This window comes from Gadus macrocephalus, chromosome 2 (genome assembly GCF_031168955.1).
Source record: "Gadus macrocephalus chromosome 2, ASM3116895v1".
NCBI lineage: Eukaryota > Metazoa > Chordata > Actinopteri > Gadiformes > Gadidae > Gadus > Gadus macrocephalus.
This window is the reverse complement of record NC_082383.1, coordinates 13918432-13936070: the sequence shown is the minus strand read 5'-3', so window position 1 is coordinate 13936070 and position 17639 is coordinate 13918432. Positions and strand designations below refer to the sequence as shown.

At 43.9% G+C, this 17639-nt stretch overlaps 2 protein-coding genes across 4 annotated transcripts; both read left to right on the top strand.

The window, feature by feature from the left end:
• Nucleotides 1-323: 323 nt before the first annotated feature.
• On the top strand, nucleotides 324-9818 carry wipf2b (WAS/WASL interacting protein family, member 2b). Of its 3 annotated transcripts, none has more exons than XM_060042636.1 (8): nucleotides 324-651; nucleotides 1299-1428; nucleotides 2208-2511; nucleotides 4542-4667; nucleotides 4767-5438; nucleotides 5806-5877; nucleotides 6269-6370; nucleotides 6467-9818. In XM_060042636.1, exons 2-8 carry the CDS (start codon nucleotides 1366-1368, stop codon nucleotides 6511-6513), a joined length of 1386 nt encoding a protein of 461 aa, XP_059898619.1. In that variant the 5' UTR covers nucleotides 324-651; nucleotides 1299-1365; the 3' UTR covers nucleotides 6514-9818. The 3 variants fall into 3 exon arrangements, with proteins under 3 accessions (XP_059898619.1, XP_059898610.1, XP_059898628.1); XM_060042627.1 differs by having other exon boundaries at nucleotides 325-651; nucleotides 5806-6024; XM_060042645.1 differs by having other exon boundaries at nucleotides 424-651; nucleotides 2208-2340; nucleotides 5806-6024.
• A 925-nt stretch (nucleotides 9819-10743) lies between these two features.
• utp18 (UTP18 small subunit processome component) lies at nucleotides 10744-17171 on the top strand. The gene is made up of 13 exons (XM_060042614.1): nucleotides 10744-11173; nucleotides 11545-11690; nucleotides 12272-12367; nucleotides 12490-12557; nucleotides 12733-12839; nucleotides 13752-13877; nucleotides 14130-14304; nucleotides 14759-14859; nucleotides 15170-15260; nucleotides 15671-15794; nucleotides 15908-16082; nucleotides 16327-16472; nucleotides 16781-17171. The coding sequence occupies exons 1-13, from the start codon at nucleotides 10961-10963 to the stop codon at nucleotides 16803-16805; spliced, it is 1593 nt and encodes a 530-aa protein (XP_059898597.1). The 5' UTR covers nucleotides 10744-10960; the 3' UTR covers nucleotides 16806-17171.
• The last annotated feature ends 468 nt before the right edge of the window (nucleotides 17172-17639 follow it).

Genomic DNA, 17639 nt, shown 5'->3' with positions numbered 1-17639 from the left:
TTATAGCAAGTAGCTCTGTGGTATAAACTGAAACCCCCTCAAACAGTCGCTTATACCTGCTCACATCCAAATCTGGGATGCAAAAAGCAAACCCAGACTTCCCAGTTCTTGGGTCTTGGGCCCCATCCGTGTAAATTTGAATGTACTGCCCCCAAGTGTTATTTAACCTTTCCCTTACAAATTTTCAAATATCGGCAGGGCAACTCTGCTATGATTGGTTTGCAGAGAGTGATGCGTCACTTCCGACCAATCATTTAGCCATTCACATACCCGCTTTCTGTTCTAGGAATTTCTGAGAATAAAGTATATTCAACGAAGCCAAACAATTGTTCTTACATCGTCTATTAAAAACAACGTACTTTCTTCCTTATTAATAAAACATCTAGCTACATGACCCCCCCCCCTAATTTCTGAGATGTTGATCATATATGCACAACACACACAGCAGTGCATTTCCGCTAACATTCATTCGTGCGTGGGGCTAAGCGCAATATACAGGGATTTGCTTCAACAACCATACACCTATCGTCTTTTGTTTTTCTGCAAAATGCATCGCAATTTTTCCCTTGTAAAGGTTAGAGACAAATTGGACGGGCACAGATATGACTTCAAATCCTAAAGGTGCAACGAATGGACCAATACATTTGACAGGTATGGTTGATGCAGACTTCATGTTTTGGTGATGAGCTTGCAAGCCTTGGCACGGGATGCTAAAACTAGCCTGCAGGTTAGCCACTTAGCTAACTATGATGTTCTCTTTTTAATACTATAATGACATTGTCATTATCAACGATTCCTACGTATGTTGTTATATTAAATGGTGTAAGAAAATGAATTAAATTGAATAACAAAAAATTGTCTTGCCTTAAAACTGCAAGTATTTTCGATTTCCAAGCTAGCCAAGCAGCAGTGGTGGAAAACAGGCCATTATTTAACGTATCTGAGGCTTTTATTGACGCTATCTTTGATATCCAATTCAGTATGGAACCTTAATCGTCGGTTATTACATTAGGTTACTATTCATACATTTATTTATAAACCGTTACGTACTGTACTTCGAGGTAGAACCATGCATATTTGCTTTTTTGGCTAGTTGCAGTTTAGAGCCCGTTGCAGTTAATTACTTTAAATAGCATGTTCTCAATTTATTGTTAATTTAAAAAAAAATGTATTGCTGCTTTTACTGCTTTTGTTTCGTTTGCAATAATATTTAGTGTCTCAAAAGCTGAATGATGGATCAATCTTTGGATAACATGTTGCAATTATTAACCTGAAATTCTTGTCTGTGTGTGTTGCAGGGTGACCCAGCTGTGTGTATATTGTAACAAATTGTAACAATATTGGGGCTTACAGTTAAAAGGCAGAATGCCCATCCCTCCCCCTCCTCCTCCGCCAGGGGGTCCCCCGCCACCCCCCACCTTCAGCCAGGTAAGCTCCCCCCTCCCCTCTTTCCGTTATACAATGACAAAATAGCAACCAACTGTCCAAATATTGACACATGCTTGATCTGGTTGCTCTAATGATTTTAATGCTGGGACGTCACTAAAAACCTCCAGGCAGTGGGTTGTACTGTTTATTGATGGCAGACCATTACTTAGTGTACTGCGTGATATCCTGGTTTCATAACTGACTTAAATGTTGAAAGCAAAGCAAAATGAAAGGAGGAAGTTAGCCTTCAAAAATATTTTCTAATGTTAAAAAATGGATAGAATGTGTATAATCTTAAAGAACCATCATCAGAGGTATTATTAGATGTGATAGGGCAAGATACTCAGTATTGTAACATACCACACACATTCTTGTCCTATCCTGAATTTGTAGAGAATTGATTTAACATGGGCAGGGGAAAGCTAAATGGGAAATGCCATGGCCGTCCACACACGGCCATGGCATTTATGATTGCCATTTTGGAAAAGCAGTTCACGAACTGCTGGAGGAGCTTAAATATTTCAGAGATGTGATAAAAGGGAAAAATCCCTGTATGAGCTGTGTGCGACGGCCGTGATCAGGCATTTTGGTTCCACACTGGCTTGTGCAGTTCCCACAAGGCGGCTATAAATAATGTTTAAGGGGTCGATTCCCACTGTGGCCCACTAAGAATGTAAGCAATCTTGGTATTGCAAGAGGATAAAAACGGAATATGCATCTGTAGCAACATGTGCCCTCCCTCCTCTTTATTTCCCTTGACATCCGTAAATTCCCGTCAGGCCAACACGACCCCTCCCAAGCTGAACCGAGAGGAGGCCAAAGGTCGTGGTGCCCTGCTCACAGACATCTGCACTGGCACCAGGCTGAGGAAGGTGGCGGTGGTGGACGACCGCAGTGCCCCGCAGCTAGAGAGTAAGAGCCCAAAGACATCAAAGTCCCAAACACCAGCACCAACAGACCACCCATACATACGGTTATACCAATACTTAAACCTACAACAAAAACAGCAGCCGCAGCAGGCGTCACTGTCGGACGAACAGAAGAGGGTGACCGGCGATAGGAGCGCTTCCTTTTCACTCCAGCGTAAGGACACTCGTTGCTCTTTCTCAAAAGCAGGCTTCATGCAAGATGGGCTAGGAACTGTGTTTAGCCAGTTTGGTTTTTTGGGACTATTTACCAAATTGCAGTTTAGGAGTGGTTTTAAAAGTTATGGTTGATTAGTATTTCAACCTTTTCGAAAATGTCATCTCCATGGCTGATAGACTGAACTACTGCCGTGTTATGGAGGCAAGCGGCCATTTGCATCGTAGTTGATGCAAATGATTTAAAGAATGACAAGGCAAATGATTTTTGACGATGAGACTGATCATCAGGGCCCTCCCACCTTTGCATGGATTACTAAAATAGGGACATGAATATATTGTAGCCAGTCATTTTAAGTTATAAAGTCAATTACTTTTCATCATTATTATTATTAGTTACATTTTAGTTTTTTTGGCATTTTGGGGTACTAGAGTCTCTATATTCCATAATTCTAATTTACACAAAATATATCAACTGGTTAAGAAATAAATATTCGACACATAGGATCTTCCAATTTAAATCTTATGATCATATAAGAACATTTTAAGTCAACGGTCCATTTGTGCTCAACAGAACAGCTGTCCCCACTGCAAAACAAGTTGGATTAGAATATAATTTTAGCAAAAGAAATTCAATAAAACATAATCAACAGTATCCTTAGACTGGTGATATTTTACATTTGAACAAATACATTTGCAATACATTTGAACAAATGATTATCAACTTATCATCTAAATTCCAAATCCTTCAGGCCTAACCCTTATGTACACATACTTTTAGAAACATTTTTACATGAACATTTCCCCATGTGACCACTGTTTCATGCACATTTTGTATGTTTTTGTCGAGTAAGTCTTCCACTTTACTTTTTAACTGTCTCTTCATGACATACTTACTTAAAAATTCTTCATAACTTGTCATTCTCTTGTTATAAATCTTCATATGTCTATGCCATTTTAAAAAGTTTGGGGATTTATATTTTGTTGCTTGCCTATTTTTTGCTGTTTTCTCACAATTAAGTCAGGTGTCGACCTAATACGATAATACGTGTCCAATTTGTGGGTGGATTTTTGGGTAGTTCTATTTAAGAATCACAGCATTTATTTAGATAAACGTATGTCTATAGATTATTAATGAAACAACTGGCTAAAACAAAGCTGTGAGCATCATGCATATAAGCTATTCTTACTTGGCATGCTAGTTTCTGTCTGCGAGCTTGAAGGAATGACGGTGGGTGGGAAGAAGTTGTGTCGAGGCATAAATCATGCCACTGTTAATTTGAAATAACTTCTTTATTAACGTCTTCAAAAAAACTTTTATTTAACCAAAAACACATATAAAAACATATATGCATATAACATTGTGTAAAATGTTAATGTAAAGGTTAAATGTCAGCTTGTCATACTTGAATACAGTTAAATAATTTCCCTAACATGACTTTCACTATATCAATGCTGCAATCTCAACTCTTCTTCCTCTTCCTCCCAATTAACTGCCGCACCGCTCTGTGATGTAACTTTAACTTGACGTCAATTGATGCTCTCCCACTGTTTTGTGTGTTGAATATCACGCTGTCCTCGTGACGCCCGGCGGAGCAGCCTGCCACCGTAAACAATGACCTCACTTCTACTGTCGTGTCTCACTGCATCTTGTTTCATCGTCATTCCACCTAACCTCCATGTTAAACACAAAAACCTCCTTCATAGAAACATTCGTAAAATGGTAGTGAGATGTTGGTAGTGCTACTTGGCTAGTCATGCTTAAAGGTTGCATCGCATTACGATTTTCACATTTGTAAAACAAAATGAAGTGGTTTGTTTAACGTTTAAAATAAAATGTTTAAAACAAACCAACGAGTACAGTTGTACTCGCATGTTTTTATTATTTTAGCAAAAAGTGTAAAGCCAAGGCATGGGTAGCTTGCAGCCTGAGCTTGCCAATGTTAAAATCGTACAGATTCAACCTTTAACGATAGTGTGCTGTTGAAAAGTGCTAAGCTTTCCGCTAACTGCGTGAATCTTTCTTCCTAGAACCGAAAGGAGGCGCTTCTGGGACCGGGGGCGGCAGTAGGAGTGGAGCGGGTAGCCCCTCGGGCTCTGTTCCACCAATAGGGGGGCTCTTCCAGGGCGGGGTCCCCAGACTTCGGCCGGTCGGCGGTAAGTAGCCCACTGTCGGCTGACGAACCTGGGAGGGGGGGGGGGGGGACGATGTCTGGAAAGCGTAAGTGCAAGAGTTAATATTTCTTTGTTCCTCAGACGGTTCTTCAGGTCGCTCCCCCACCACTCGCGGCGCGGCCCCCAGGCCCCCCAGTCATCGCCCCGACGACGCAGAGAGCCCCTCCCCCCAGGCCATGTCGCCCACAGAGCCGGGCCGTGCCCACCGCCCGTCGCTCCCGAACCTCGCCGCCTCCCCCTCGGCGCCCTGCTCTTCCCCCTCCTCGGCCGCCGCCTCCCCCTCCGGCAGCATGAAGCACTCCTCCTCTGCCCCCCCCCCTCCCCCTCCCCCAATCTGTCGCCGCGGAAACGCGCCCTCCCCTCCCTCCTCCTCGTACAACCGGGAGAAACCACTGCCCCCCACCCCTAACAACACCCCGCCCTTGCCCGCCAAGCCGCCTCCGTCGCCCGGCAACAGCAGGCGGCCCCCGACCTCCGGCGGCAACTCCGGGGGCTCCTGCTCCTCCCTGGCCCCCCCGCTGCCCCACTACCGGCTCGCCAACGGGCCGTCGGGGGCCACGGGGCTGGAGGCTGCGCCGGACCTGCCCCAGCGGCACAATTCCCTCGGCAACAAGAGGCAAGCTCCCTCCCCGGGGGGCCACACCCCCACCAGAGGCCCCGCTCCTCCACCTCCTCCTGCCTCTCCCACCCCTTCCCAGCAGGGCGGCTCCAGGCCTCACCTACCGGTCAGAGAGCCCCCAGGCAGAGCCACAGGTAGGGGGCACTGTTCTGGGTTCAAGCCCCAATGTCCACAGCTTCCCTGTTGGTGTCTTGGGGCTTGAGCAAGACGCCCAAGCCCCTAGCAGCTCCTTAATAACACACACAATAACATGATATGTATTGTAAGTGGCTTTAGTTCAAAGCATTTTATAGATGACAAATGCTAATCGATAATGATTACTTCACTGATGCCGGAAGAATTACATTTATTTTGTTCGGGCTATCCCTTATATATATATTGACATTTGCACTGCTTAATATCAATGATTTGCACATCACTGCCCATGGTAATCTCTCTCTCTCTCTCTCTCTCTCTCTCGCTCTCGCTCTCTCGCTCTCTCGCTCTCGCTCTCTCTCTCAGCCCCACCCGTTCCCGCGTCCTTAAGGACTGGCAGCAGAGAGGCCCCGCCTCCCCCTCCCTACAGGGCACACGGTAGCCCCTCCCTGTCCTCTGACCCCCCTACCCGGGGGAAGCCCCCTCCTCCCCCATCCCGCACTCCTGCTGGTCCTCCCCCGCCTCCCCCTCCCATCCGCAACGGCCACTCCTCCTCCTCCTCCTCGGCCCCGCGCTCCTTCGTCGGTGAGTGCGTTGGCCCTGTCCCTATGTCTCTTCCTTTGTTTTAGAATATTTTTCTGGAACCCATTTGGTTTCACCTCTCTACCTTCGTCGGTGTAAGTTACCTTGACGTGTTCACAGGGAAATTCATCGATTAGTGGCAAGAACGGTTCATTGGGCCAAGCATGAATCGTGTGTGTGTGTGTGTGTGTGTGTGCGAATAATGAGAAGTAATGCATGTAAACCCACTGCTTTTCTCTCAACACAGATGATTTTGAATCAAAGTATTCTTTCCATTCACTTGACGACTTCCCTGCTCCAGAGGAATACAGGCACTTTACTAAAATCTACCCCAGCAAGGCCAACAGAGGTACACACACACACACACACACACACACACACACACACACACACGACTCATGCTTTGTGATTTAATATTGTCCTTCATGTGTTTGTTTGTTTGAAGTTCCGATAATGAGAGGAGCACCCCCCCTGCCTCCAGTTGGAAGGTGAACCCAGAAGGACCCGGACTTCAGGCCCTTACCTGGCTATTATGCACGCACTCACAATAAAACACTACATTTCATACCCTGGCGGATGCAGACAAGCACACACACTTGCATATAAGAGTTATGCATGCCAACCGAATACATGCAACAGTTCCAGAGACCTGCACAGCCACAACACACATGCAAAGGCAAACATAACACACAAAGCTACCGAGACAACCACACACGCAAACAGAAACATTTCCCTTGAATGACACTGTATGTGAGGCATGCTGCCACGATTCATTCACAAGAGACACATCAACACAAGTGGAGAACGGGGGGCAGCTTCAGTGAAGTCAGCAGGATGACGCTGACTCCCATACGCACAGCAACTTAAACAGCTTTTGGTGGAAAAATATGAATGGGTCTAGTAACCGTGGCTGGCTCGCCCATTCACTGGCCTGCTTGTCAGGGAGCCTGTTGCCATCCTGTTGCCATGGAGAATAACCAACAATCTCCATAGTAACACTCTCGCAGGTCAATGGCAGGACCTTGCATGCCAAGAAGTGTGCAGAGCCTACTGGGAGCTAGAGACTTGTAATGGCCCTTTTCTCCATTTTAACTCAAGAGTACAGTTTAAAAAAGAAAAGAAAATGCAGCTGTCCAAGTCCCTGGAAACTCAATCGTTGGATCAAATCACACGTGCACCCTGCCTCGTCCTCAGCTATGAAGTGTCCTTGTTGTGAGTCCACCTGCTTTAGTCGAAACCTCCACAGTCAGCTTCGGGCTGTTGGTGCTTTGCAGCACCAAGCGTATTATTCCTGCATATCGTCTGCCGATTGGTTGGCACACTGATGGCAGCCACTGCCTCATTTTAATCCACTTGAAGGGGAAATTCTTGTCTGCCCTTGACTTAAAAATAAATATGTCCACAGGGGACATTTTCTTTGGGGATAATCTTACACCGACAAAGTATCTGTTCCAACAGACTTGCAACAAAGATTGACCCAGTAGTTTTCGGAATAGAAAGGGGCGAAAAGGGCCAGTGACCATGTTAACTGTGAAGGTGTAGGCCCCTCTTGTGTAAGACATGTACACTACTAATACTGCACCATTCAAGAGGAGGGGTACCAGGTACTAGCCGGGCACTGCAGAGAAGAAGACTCTTCTGATGACATCACCATGGCAGGGTTGATGATGTCATGGCGGATCATCTCTCAGACTTCTAGTACTGGAAGGGATCCGCAGGGACACAGCAGCCAGTGGAAATGTGTTGCAGATTCATGGGAGCAAAACAAAACTCCCTGTATACTTTTAATGATCTTGCCTTGACCTTAATGCTGGACTATATTACAGGGAACCAGTGTGCGGTTTTATAACGAAAATCTTGCAGGGAGTCTTTGGGAATTGGAACGCCTCACATCACCATGGAGACTGCCCTAGAGCTGGGATTGGAACGCAGACCATGCCGCAAGCATCCACTGGTGAGGCGGCACACACAGCACAAGTAGACAGGAAACCCAACTGTCAGCAGATTAACGTTTTGGGAGAACTGAGAATCTTCAATTGGATTTTTTTTTTTCTTTAAGTGCCAAGCACGGCAGTGTTTAACTACAAACCTTACGAGACCGTATGACAGACCTCAGATATTGTCGTGGTAACCTTCAAGTGTGTGTGGGGGGGGGGAGAGATTGAGTTGATGAGGGGATGTATTGACAAATGGGGAAGAAATAGGATCGTTTTCTTGATTCAAGTGTTGTCTATTTTTGGTTGCTCGCTCTTGAGGAAAAATCCCTCAACGCAAAGGAACCGGCTCCTCATATCATCTCCCCTCGCCTCCCCGTACTTGCTAACAGCTTAACAAAAACAAAAAAAAAGACTCAAACTGACGCATGTCTCCGATCAGTCCATCTGTGTTCTAACAGCATGAGAGTCCGGTCTCTTTAGTGCAGTGTTCTAATCCCAGCCGGCTTCACCCCTTTAATTTTCTTTTTGAGTTGAACTCATTCTATTCCATTTCCGGTTGGTTATCAAATGTTGCTTTGTGTTCAATAACAATGACTTGAGTGTCTGTAGCTTATTAATCAGTAATTGAACAAGGCGTGTGTGTGTGTCTGTTAGGGGACTTTGTATGGTGTGATTTCTGTGATCATACATTTACAGCATAAAAAAAAAAAAAAAAGAAGCCGGGAAGTGTTAATCTTTTTATGTTCCTTTAATGCACAATGAAGTCTGAAAGGTTTTTGTTTTTTATTCTCTAATTTCTTTGAAAGACTACCATACTAGAAGAGGGGAACTGTTCCTGAAAGTATTTCTCAAAAATCCCTTGCTCAGTTAAAGGGAGTGTATCAATAAAATAGGATAAAACAATGCATTCAGTGTTCACGGCTACTTAAATCAAAAGGAAAGGTGGTTGAGTGAAAACACATTGTTAAAGTGTCTGGTAAAATGTTGGAGGAGGAGTTTGCACTGAAACCTACCAGATCTTTTGGGCAGGACCCTGAAGACTGTTCTCTGGCCCCAGGATCCCCCCGGGACCTGCTTCTTATTTTGTAGGGTTATTTTGACGAGCATCGTGGCTCCATGTTTTTTTCAAAAGGCTTTGAGTGTTGTGACATGATGTTACTGTGAATATGCCACTGAGGAAGTTGGTTGTTTGTTCTTTTTGTACAGATATATTTGCGAGACCAAGGAAGGAGGTTGAGGGAGTGGCTTAGTGGTCATATTCCTTGACAGTTAACTAAACTGCACAGATTTATGGCCATTATATTATGGGGTTGAGATTTAAAAAAAAGTGCTTGTCTGTAACCACTTTTCCACTGTAGTCTCCTACCCGTGTAGCTTGTCGACAACACTCATCCCTTTTAAACAACAATTTAATTGGTCTTCCTTTTTTGGGGGGCCAATTGTCCTAATTTTGTCCTCCCTTGGTTAATTTGTTTGCCTTATGAAATGCTTGCTTGTTGATTCAGGAATTGTATAGTCCTAATAGGCTTAGATAAAAGTAATAACCGCTTAGTTAGTCCAATATGTATACATAATAATCTTGTATCGTTCGGACTTAACAAAAATGGAGGTATGGTGTAACTGTTTTAAGCATTGCAGAACTAACATAAACAAATCTATTTTCACCCCCGTCTCTCATTGTGTATCTGCATTTTCCCTAATTGAGAGATGCGGTAATTCGTTGTACACCAAAATGCACACTCTTAATACCCTTCTTCTTCCTCCACATTTCATTGCCAAGATCTTAACCATCGATCATAACTCAGCCAGATGTTGTACCAATGCAGATAACATGTCTGATTAAAAAACGTAAATGTCTAAGTGGCTCAACTGTTTCTTTTTGATCCATCACATAAACCATGTTCCATGGCTTGGTAGAACTGTAGGCAATCCATTTTTTGGAATTGAGACCGGGGGATAGTGTTCCAGACATATCTTCAGAGATCACCTACCAGTCTCACATCGACGTAAACAAACACTTGCGTTACGTCCACTACAGTAGACGTACTGTCTACAACGGGTGCAAACCGCACTGCCGGACAGTAACGATACCCTGTGGCAAATGTGTATAATGTCATGGTTAAGGACAACATGGTATGGTTTATATGGTGACAAACTACGGCCATGGTTAGTGTCAATCCCTGAGTGTTTGGTTTGTTTTTCCACCACACATGGTCGAAAAAGTCAAAACACGCACAAATTATAGAATATGCAATACGTCTAAATATATTACTCAATCTAAATCCTAAATCTAAATGCTTAATCTGAAGATCAATCGTACAGATAAATTCAATCTTTATATCTAGATCCTATCCCAATTAGGATATATGTTGAAGATATTTAGGATTTCGATTTAGAAATCAGATTTAGCCTTTAAACATAGGATTTAGATTTAGATATAGCCGAAGATTTAGATATAAAATGTAGATTTCGATTTAAAATATAATTCTAATTTTATATATGTGAAAAAGTGACATGTCAATTGCAGTGTACTTTGGAGAGACGTTTATTTGCTAAAACTGTAAAAAGTCAAAGACGTTTTTGAGCAGCAAAAGTTTACAAACGACATCCCATAATTTACAGGCCATATCAAGAGATGCCCTGATTGGTCTTTTTGTTTTTTTTTAATGATATGGACGACTGTAAACAGCACCATTCGGATAGTTATTCCCTTTACCTTGACCAAGATTTTGTTACAGAAACGGCTTGAAATGACCAGCAGAGGGTAGTGTTACATTTTCAGGAGTCTAATATCTAATCATGTCAATCAAACTGTTTCCGGGTTCATGGGTGATGTTTACCGGAAGAAACAATACAGCATGCTCCATGTGCAATATACTTGACTGCATAGGACAGGCAAAAAAATCTATAAGGTTTTCATTTAATGCAACTTATTTAGTTTCCGTTTTCGGCATATGGTTTTAACATCTTATTTATAGTTTGGGAAGTGTAGATTGTAAATCATGGAAGAAGTTATTAAGTTACCGCAGTCGGATGAAAAACCTAAAATCAAGAAGAGGGTGCGCGTACCAGCATACAACCCAAAACAAGAGCTTATAAAAAGACAGAGAAACGTGAAGAATCTGACGGTTTTAGGGGAAAATGACGCATCTGTCAAACTATTGGAGGACCTCGTTTTCGGTGCAGAGGATGAGTTGGTTGAGAGACTCATTGAGGTGGGCATTTTTCTTAATTGTATCCAACCAGCACACAGTTGGTATTCATTGATTAAACCACAGCGTTCGAAGTGTTTAACAGCTAGACTGTACTGCTCTGATTCATTGTCTCCGCTAATCATGATCTATTTTTTATTACATATTATAACTGAGCATATAACATGGGCATACAAGTCAATCTGTTGTTTTATAAACATGGTGTCATAGAACACAAACTAAAAACATTTCTGTTAAGATTCTTGTCAATATCCGCAGACATATAAGTTATTAACAGTATAACAGGCTTAATAGCATTTTTTTTTTTACCCAATACAACAAGTACATTACACTTTCTGTACAAACGTCTAATCTCCCCTGCTGGGCTTTAACAGGACAAGCAAGGGGCGTCATTATTAGATGACGATGATGAAGATGAAGGTGACTTGGACGACCCAGAAGTGGAGAGCGAGGCTCATCTAAAGGTCCCATCAGCCAAGAAAGCAGCCTGGGTTGATGACGATGACGAGCGCATGGAAGAGTATGTAGAATGTGGGCGATATGCGCCATAGGTTTTAATGGACATAATCAAAGCCTTGAGCTAGGCACTTTTCATGTAGAATCTCCTTTTGTGCGCTGTCTACTTACGAATTTCCCTGATTCATTTTACACTCTGTCAGGTTGTCGATATTATAAACTTGGTTGTGCATTCTTTCAGAAATTCTTGGGAGTTACATTTTTTATGTATTTTTTGATTGTCTCAGTCTCATGTGATTGGCAGCAAGTATTCATCGCAATCTTTCAGAGAAATAATGGAGCCCTGACCGTGGAGGGTTTAATTCTAAAAGCTCATGGTTGGGGGGGATGCTTTTTTTTGTTGCCATAGGTACATTACTTCCAGCAAACAACTTCCAATTTCTCTTCTTTATTCTAGGCCATCTTTGTTTCCATTGATTTGTTGATGTTGACTCTGAGAATTATTTCTAGAGACTTACGGACCCCTAGCAAAACTCAACTTAAAAAGCAGATGCAGATTGCATTCAATGTTATTATGTCTGCTCTCGCCACCAGTCACCTCCAGTCTGTCCCTTAATATCTTCCCCTACCTTCCTCTATCCCTAGAGTGGACATGAGCCATCGCTTCCGTAAGTACCTGACCAAAGGAGAGGCAGAGTCAAAGATGACAAAGCAGAAACTCCAGCAGAGGATGACGGAGCAGTAAGCGCGCACACACACACACACGCATGCGCACGCGCGCGCGTTCTCTCTTGTATATTTTGTAATTGTATTGTCCTCATCCCTGTTTGTTCCTAACTACTCACGCCCTGATTTTCCCCCAGGTTTCAGAAGTCAATGGGAGGAAAGCCAACCTGGGCTGAGGTCAAAGTCAAGAAGAGCAAGAAAAAAGGTTCCCCCATTGCTGCATTCTTTTGAAGCTTTTCCCTTATTAAACAAACAAGAGACTCAAGTTAGGCGTCATTCGATATTGATTCGCTAATGCACAACATTATATCCTCACCATATACATAGTTTACATACATTGGAATATAACATCAATGTATCTTGTTCTACCACCGTTTCAGGCGATGATAGCGAGGAGGATGAAGATGAGGATGATGACGATGACCTGCTGAGGAAGACTGGGAACTTTGTGGCGGCCTCTGAAACCCTGCCATCGGGGACCCTACGGGTCAGTACTGTCTGTCTGTCTGTCTCGACAGGCCGGGGAGTGGTGAGCCCTCTCTCCTAACTCCTCTTTACCCGTGAATGCCTTCCTTCAACAATCTGGTCCTCAATGTGCGGGAGACAAAGGAAGGCTAAAAGCTGCCGCCACCTCCCTGAATCCATCCACAGGTTTGAAGTGGAGCTTGTCCCCAGCTTTTCATCTTTACCTGCGCCAGCCTACCACCCTCCATATTCTCACCACTTTCTTACGGCCCTCCATTGAGATCATCCTGACCAGCTGCTTCTCAGTTTGGTATGCTTACTGCACAGCAGCAGGCAAGAAAGCCCTGCAGCAGGTCCACAAGCCGGCCCAGCATATCACCGGTACTCCGCTCCAAGCCAGCAAATACATTTACCGGAAACACTGAAAACGCTAGGTCAACAGAGTTCCCAGCCCCTCGAGCCACAGACAAATCTCCCCAAATGCCCTCTGGGAGGCGCTACAGGAGCCCCTGGAAACAGCGTCTAACCTCCAAGCTGTCACCGATCTAAACCAATTACTCTCTTTTTTACTACTGCCTGGTTCACTTTGCATTTGCAGCTCTATTAAAGCTCTCTGTCTGCACAGTTGTGTTGTTTACCATGCCCTTTGCACAGCTCAACCACAGCTCTTTTTTTCTAATTTTTTGCAGTACGGACATATTTACAATGCCATTTGCTCTCACAAATAACCTAAATCGATTTTTTTAAATGCCATGTTTATTTATATTCCCCGCGTAGCCCTCCTTTCGTTAACATTTATGCGTGCACATTGGGTTAATGACAAAGTTTAATTTAAAATGTTTGTCTTACTGATCTTGACAACTGAATGTGCTTGTGTGTCTCTGATCTTAACTTCCAAATGTGTTGTTTATGTCCCTCTGATTGTGCTGAGCAGGTCAAGAAGTGTCTCCATGCCAACGCTGCTCGTCCCTGCAGCGATCAGCTGACCACGGTCCAGTTCCACCCCTCGGCTCAGGTTGTCATGACGGCAGGACTCGACCAGTCCATCTCCCTCTTCCAGGTGCTTCCTCTCTCACTGTCGAGGGACTCCGCACCCTCAGCCTGGTGTTTGATTGCGTTACGCTTCTCTACGTCGTTGGACACTTTGTTGGGTCTTCTCTTTCATTCATGAGCGCTGATAATTAGTTTCCAGCACCCTATGTTGAACTTGTTTTTATTTGATTTTAAGTGAAGAGCTTCTACGGAAACCACGAGGTAAATCAATCTATATTAACTCCATCCTGTCTTCCCCTCCCCCCCCCCCCCCCCCAAGGTGGACGGGAGGACCAACCCGAAGATCCAGAGCATCCACCTGGAGCGCTTCCCCATCCACAAGGCCCAGTTCAGCCGCGACGGCGAGTCGGTGGTGGCCACTGGCGTCAAGAACAAGATGTTCTACATGTACGACATGATGGAGGGACGCGTGGTGCCAGTTTTCTCCGTCAGGGGTGAGGAGGGGTTCTGTGTGGCTGTGGGAGGACCCATGAGAACAGTGGTTCAGCTTTGCATCAACTGGCAGAGCATGACATGAGCGCGACCAGGGTCAGGGGTTCAATTCCCGACTGAGTTCACCCTCGTTCAGAATGCATACACTCCCCGTATGGTAAAATAGGTTTCACCTGGGATAAAACCTATTCTGGAACGGAAGGAGCTATTGAGGCGTGAGAGATTTAAAAGCATGTACCTGTCTAGGGACTCCCAGTTCTTCTCCCAGTTCAAAAGTACTGGGTTTGATCCCGCCCCCCCCCCCATGTCAGCAGACTAGTCCTTGAGCAAGCTCAATCTACGTGCTCATTAATTACATGTATTTGTAATCACTGATTGTCTTTGGGGGAAAAAAACATAGTGACTCAATTAGGTGTTGTTCGCTCTTTCTCTGTGTCTCTCTCTCTGTTCCTGCAGGTCTGAAGCAAGCCAGTGTGAGAGAATTCTCTGTGTCTCCGGAGGGAGACTCTCTGCTGCTCTCCGGGAACGACGGATACCTGCACGTCCTGAAACTCAAGGTGTGTGCTGCCGTTCCGTCATGGGCCAATGGCTTGAGGCGCTCTGCTAGTTTGTCCCCGTGCTACCATGTGTACTCTATTGCAGTTGTTGTTTACGTGGACACAATGTCATCATTTTAATTCACATTATTTAACTCTACTGTACGTCAGAGAATGTACTTTGTAGCTCAACAATGTGGGCAGGACAAGATGCATTTCCATTTTTTCTTGTATATTGTATGCAATGATCGACTGACTCTCACCATCAAATGGTTTGTGTTCCCAAATATTCTTTCATGTTGAAAAGTTTTACTGTTTTGTGTGTATGCAGACAAAGGAAGTGGTACAGAGTTTGAAAATCAACGGCTCTGTAAGCGGAGTGGCCTTTTCTCCCGACGGAAGCAACGTCTTCGCACAATCTGGTAGGTTCTGATTTCCACCTTTTGCTAGCATGAGGACAATCTCTCTCCCGGGGTCCCATCTCTCTGGTAGAAGCATCTCTCTGGTAGAAGCATCTCTCTGGTAGAAGCATCTCTCTGGTAGAAGCATCTCTCTGGTAGAAGCATCTCTCTGGTAGAACCAGCTCACTGGTAGGTGCACCTTTCCGGCAGGTCTGTAGATCTGGGCAACGTCCTTTTTTTGTTTACATAAACATCTGATCTTATAATTTGCTCAAAGTCCTTAAAGTAACAAATCTTTCAAAGAAAATTAAGTTTGATTACAGGTCTTAATTTAGGTAGTCCATGTGTGTGTTGCATTGATTATTATGTGTTAATATAAGGCTGATAGACAAACAATGTTAACAATAAAATTGAATGCGTGTGTTGCGCAGAGGAGGGCGAGGTGTATGTGTGGGACATGCGCAGCAGTCGCTGTGTCAACAAGTTTGCAGATGATGGCTGTGTGAAGGGAACCAGCATCGCTACATCCAGGAACGGACAGTACCTGGCCTGCGGGTGAGTCACACTCACACCAAACCCCCCCCCCCCAGGGCACACCCAGAATAATACCTGAACTAATGTAAGTAATGTGTTACATTGGTGTAATGTGTTAAACTATATCTATCCAGCTCTCAGTCGGGAGTGGTCAACGTCTACTCTCAGCAGGACTGCCTGACATCAGCCAATCCCAGGCCTCTGAAGACGCTTATGAACCTGGTAACCCCTGTGACCTCTCTGGCCTTCAACCCCGCCTCTGAGATCCTCGCAATGGCCTCGCAAAACGAGGATGAAGCCCTGCGTCTGGTGAGTCCATAAGGAAACGCCCCAAAAGCTTTTGTTGTTGATTACAGTTGCTCTGGTAGTATTGCAAGGACCGGAAGCTATCTTTCATTAGTTGGTATACAGTAGAGGTTAGGGATGACTGCAATGAAAGAAATTAATGTGGATTTTGTGAATATGAAGAAAGAGTATAACATTTGTTTTTCAATAGGGGGATTATAGTTAATATTTGCTAATACAATCGTTTTTGTGTCCTCTGTGTGTCCAGGTCCACCTCCCCAGTTTGACAGTGTTCTCCAACTTCCCCATCACCACGAAGAAGAAGTACATCCACCGCACCAGCTGCCTAGACTTCTCACCACATAGTGGCTTCTTCTCATTGGCTAACAACAAGGGCGACGCCCTACTGACGCGGTTAGTCCCACCCTCTTTACAACGATCGGCCTGGAAAAACTCAAACACTGCATTTCAAGTGTAATGTGTGAAATGTGATGGAAAATAGAACGTTTTTTTATGCATGAATGCTTAGCTTTTATTAACTATAAGTATATTTGCTGCTAGTTAAAGTATAATAAGTACGGTCATTTCTTGAAACTAAAAAGTACCAAATAATTTGCACCAATACCAACATTGCATAATTAACCTAACAAGAGTAAAACAACATTCAACTTTCACAGCATTCAGATTCTGACTGATTTCTCTCTCTGCTTGCTTTTCTCCAGGTTGCTGCACTACAAGGACTTTTAAGAAAAGGAGGATTGCGTAACACACAGTAACAGGACGCCAAAATTAGAAGCCTTTGGGATACAGATTGTTTGGAGTTTATGACAAGATTACAAGTTGAAAGTGTTCCCTGAGAAACTGAACCAGTCTGTAGTTGTCCCGTACCTTGTAATTTGATATTCAGCACACAGTTTCAAAGTACAATGTTAAAGAGAACAATGGGTTTTATTGGTTGTGGGTCAGAATCGCTTGGTAGACGAGTCCTATGAACTGCTGGGCCGCATATGGATAGCTTCCATGTAAAAACTCTTGTTGTGGTTGTTTTTGTTATTATTTTTTAACACATTATTGTATAAATGAAGTAAAATAACCACGGTATATCCATTCTAATCGACTGTTTCTTGATTTTGTGGGCCCAGCTAAATCCCTCCACAAAAATCCTTGTTGCGCTACAGATCAAATCAGTTTTGTACACCTACCATCCGGTTTCTGGAGTTCACATGGTGCTTTAAATAAAATTAATCTGTAATATAAAACATTTAGTACAGGATCCACATTCATGGCAACTTGGAGAACGCTAATGAAGCTAATTGTCTGGATCCCAACATTGAAGGCGGTGAGTAGCAATATGTAGTATTGAATCCAATAAAACCCATCCTATCATTTAGCCGACACTTTAATCTAAAATAATTGAAACGTGAAGGGAAATTTGTGTAAGATGCATGTAGGGGATGAGGCATCTTGCTCAAAGATTCTCAGTCGTCCTGAGACATTGGGGTTCAAACCGAGAACCTTTCAGCTAGGAGTAGACTCTTTATACATTACACTACCCAATGTCTTTGTCTTCTATATATGTGG

Excerpts from the sequence above, each read along its gene's own strand:
- wipf2b (XM_060042627.1), top strand. The coding sequence starts at position 1,366 with ATGCCCATCCCTCCCCCTCCTCCTCCGCCAGGGGGTCCCCCGCCACCC. Across the intron at positions 2,512-4,541 it reads CGCTTCCTTTTCACTCCAGC|AACCGAAAGGAGGCGCTTCT; the intron begins GTAAGGACACTC and ends CTTTCTTCCTAG. Across the intron at positions 4,668-4,766 it reads CAGACTTCGGCCGGTCGGCG|ACGGTTCTTCAGGTCGCTCC; the intron begins GTAAGTAGCCCA and ends TTTGTTCCTCAG.
- utp18 (XM_060042614.1), top strand. The coding sequence starts at position 10,961 with ATGGAAGAAGTTATTAAGTTACCGCAGTCGGATGAAAAACCTAAAATC. Across the intron at positions 14,305-14,758 it reads GCCAGTTTTCTCCGTCAGGG|GTCTGAAGCAAGCCAGTGTG; the intron begins GTGAGGAGGGGT and ends CTGTTCCTGCAG. Across the intron at positions 16,473-16,780 it reads GGCGACGCCCTACTGACGCG|GTTGCTGCACTACAAGGACT; the intron begins GTTAGTCCCACC and ends GCTTTTCTCCAG.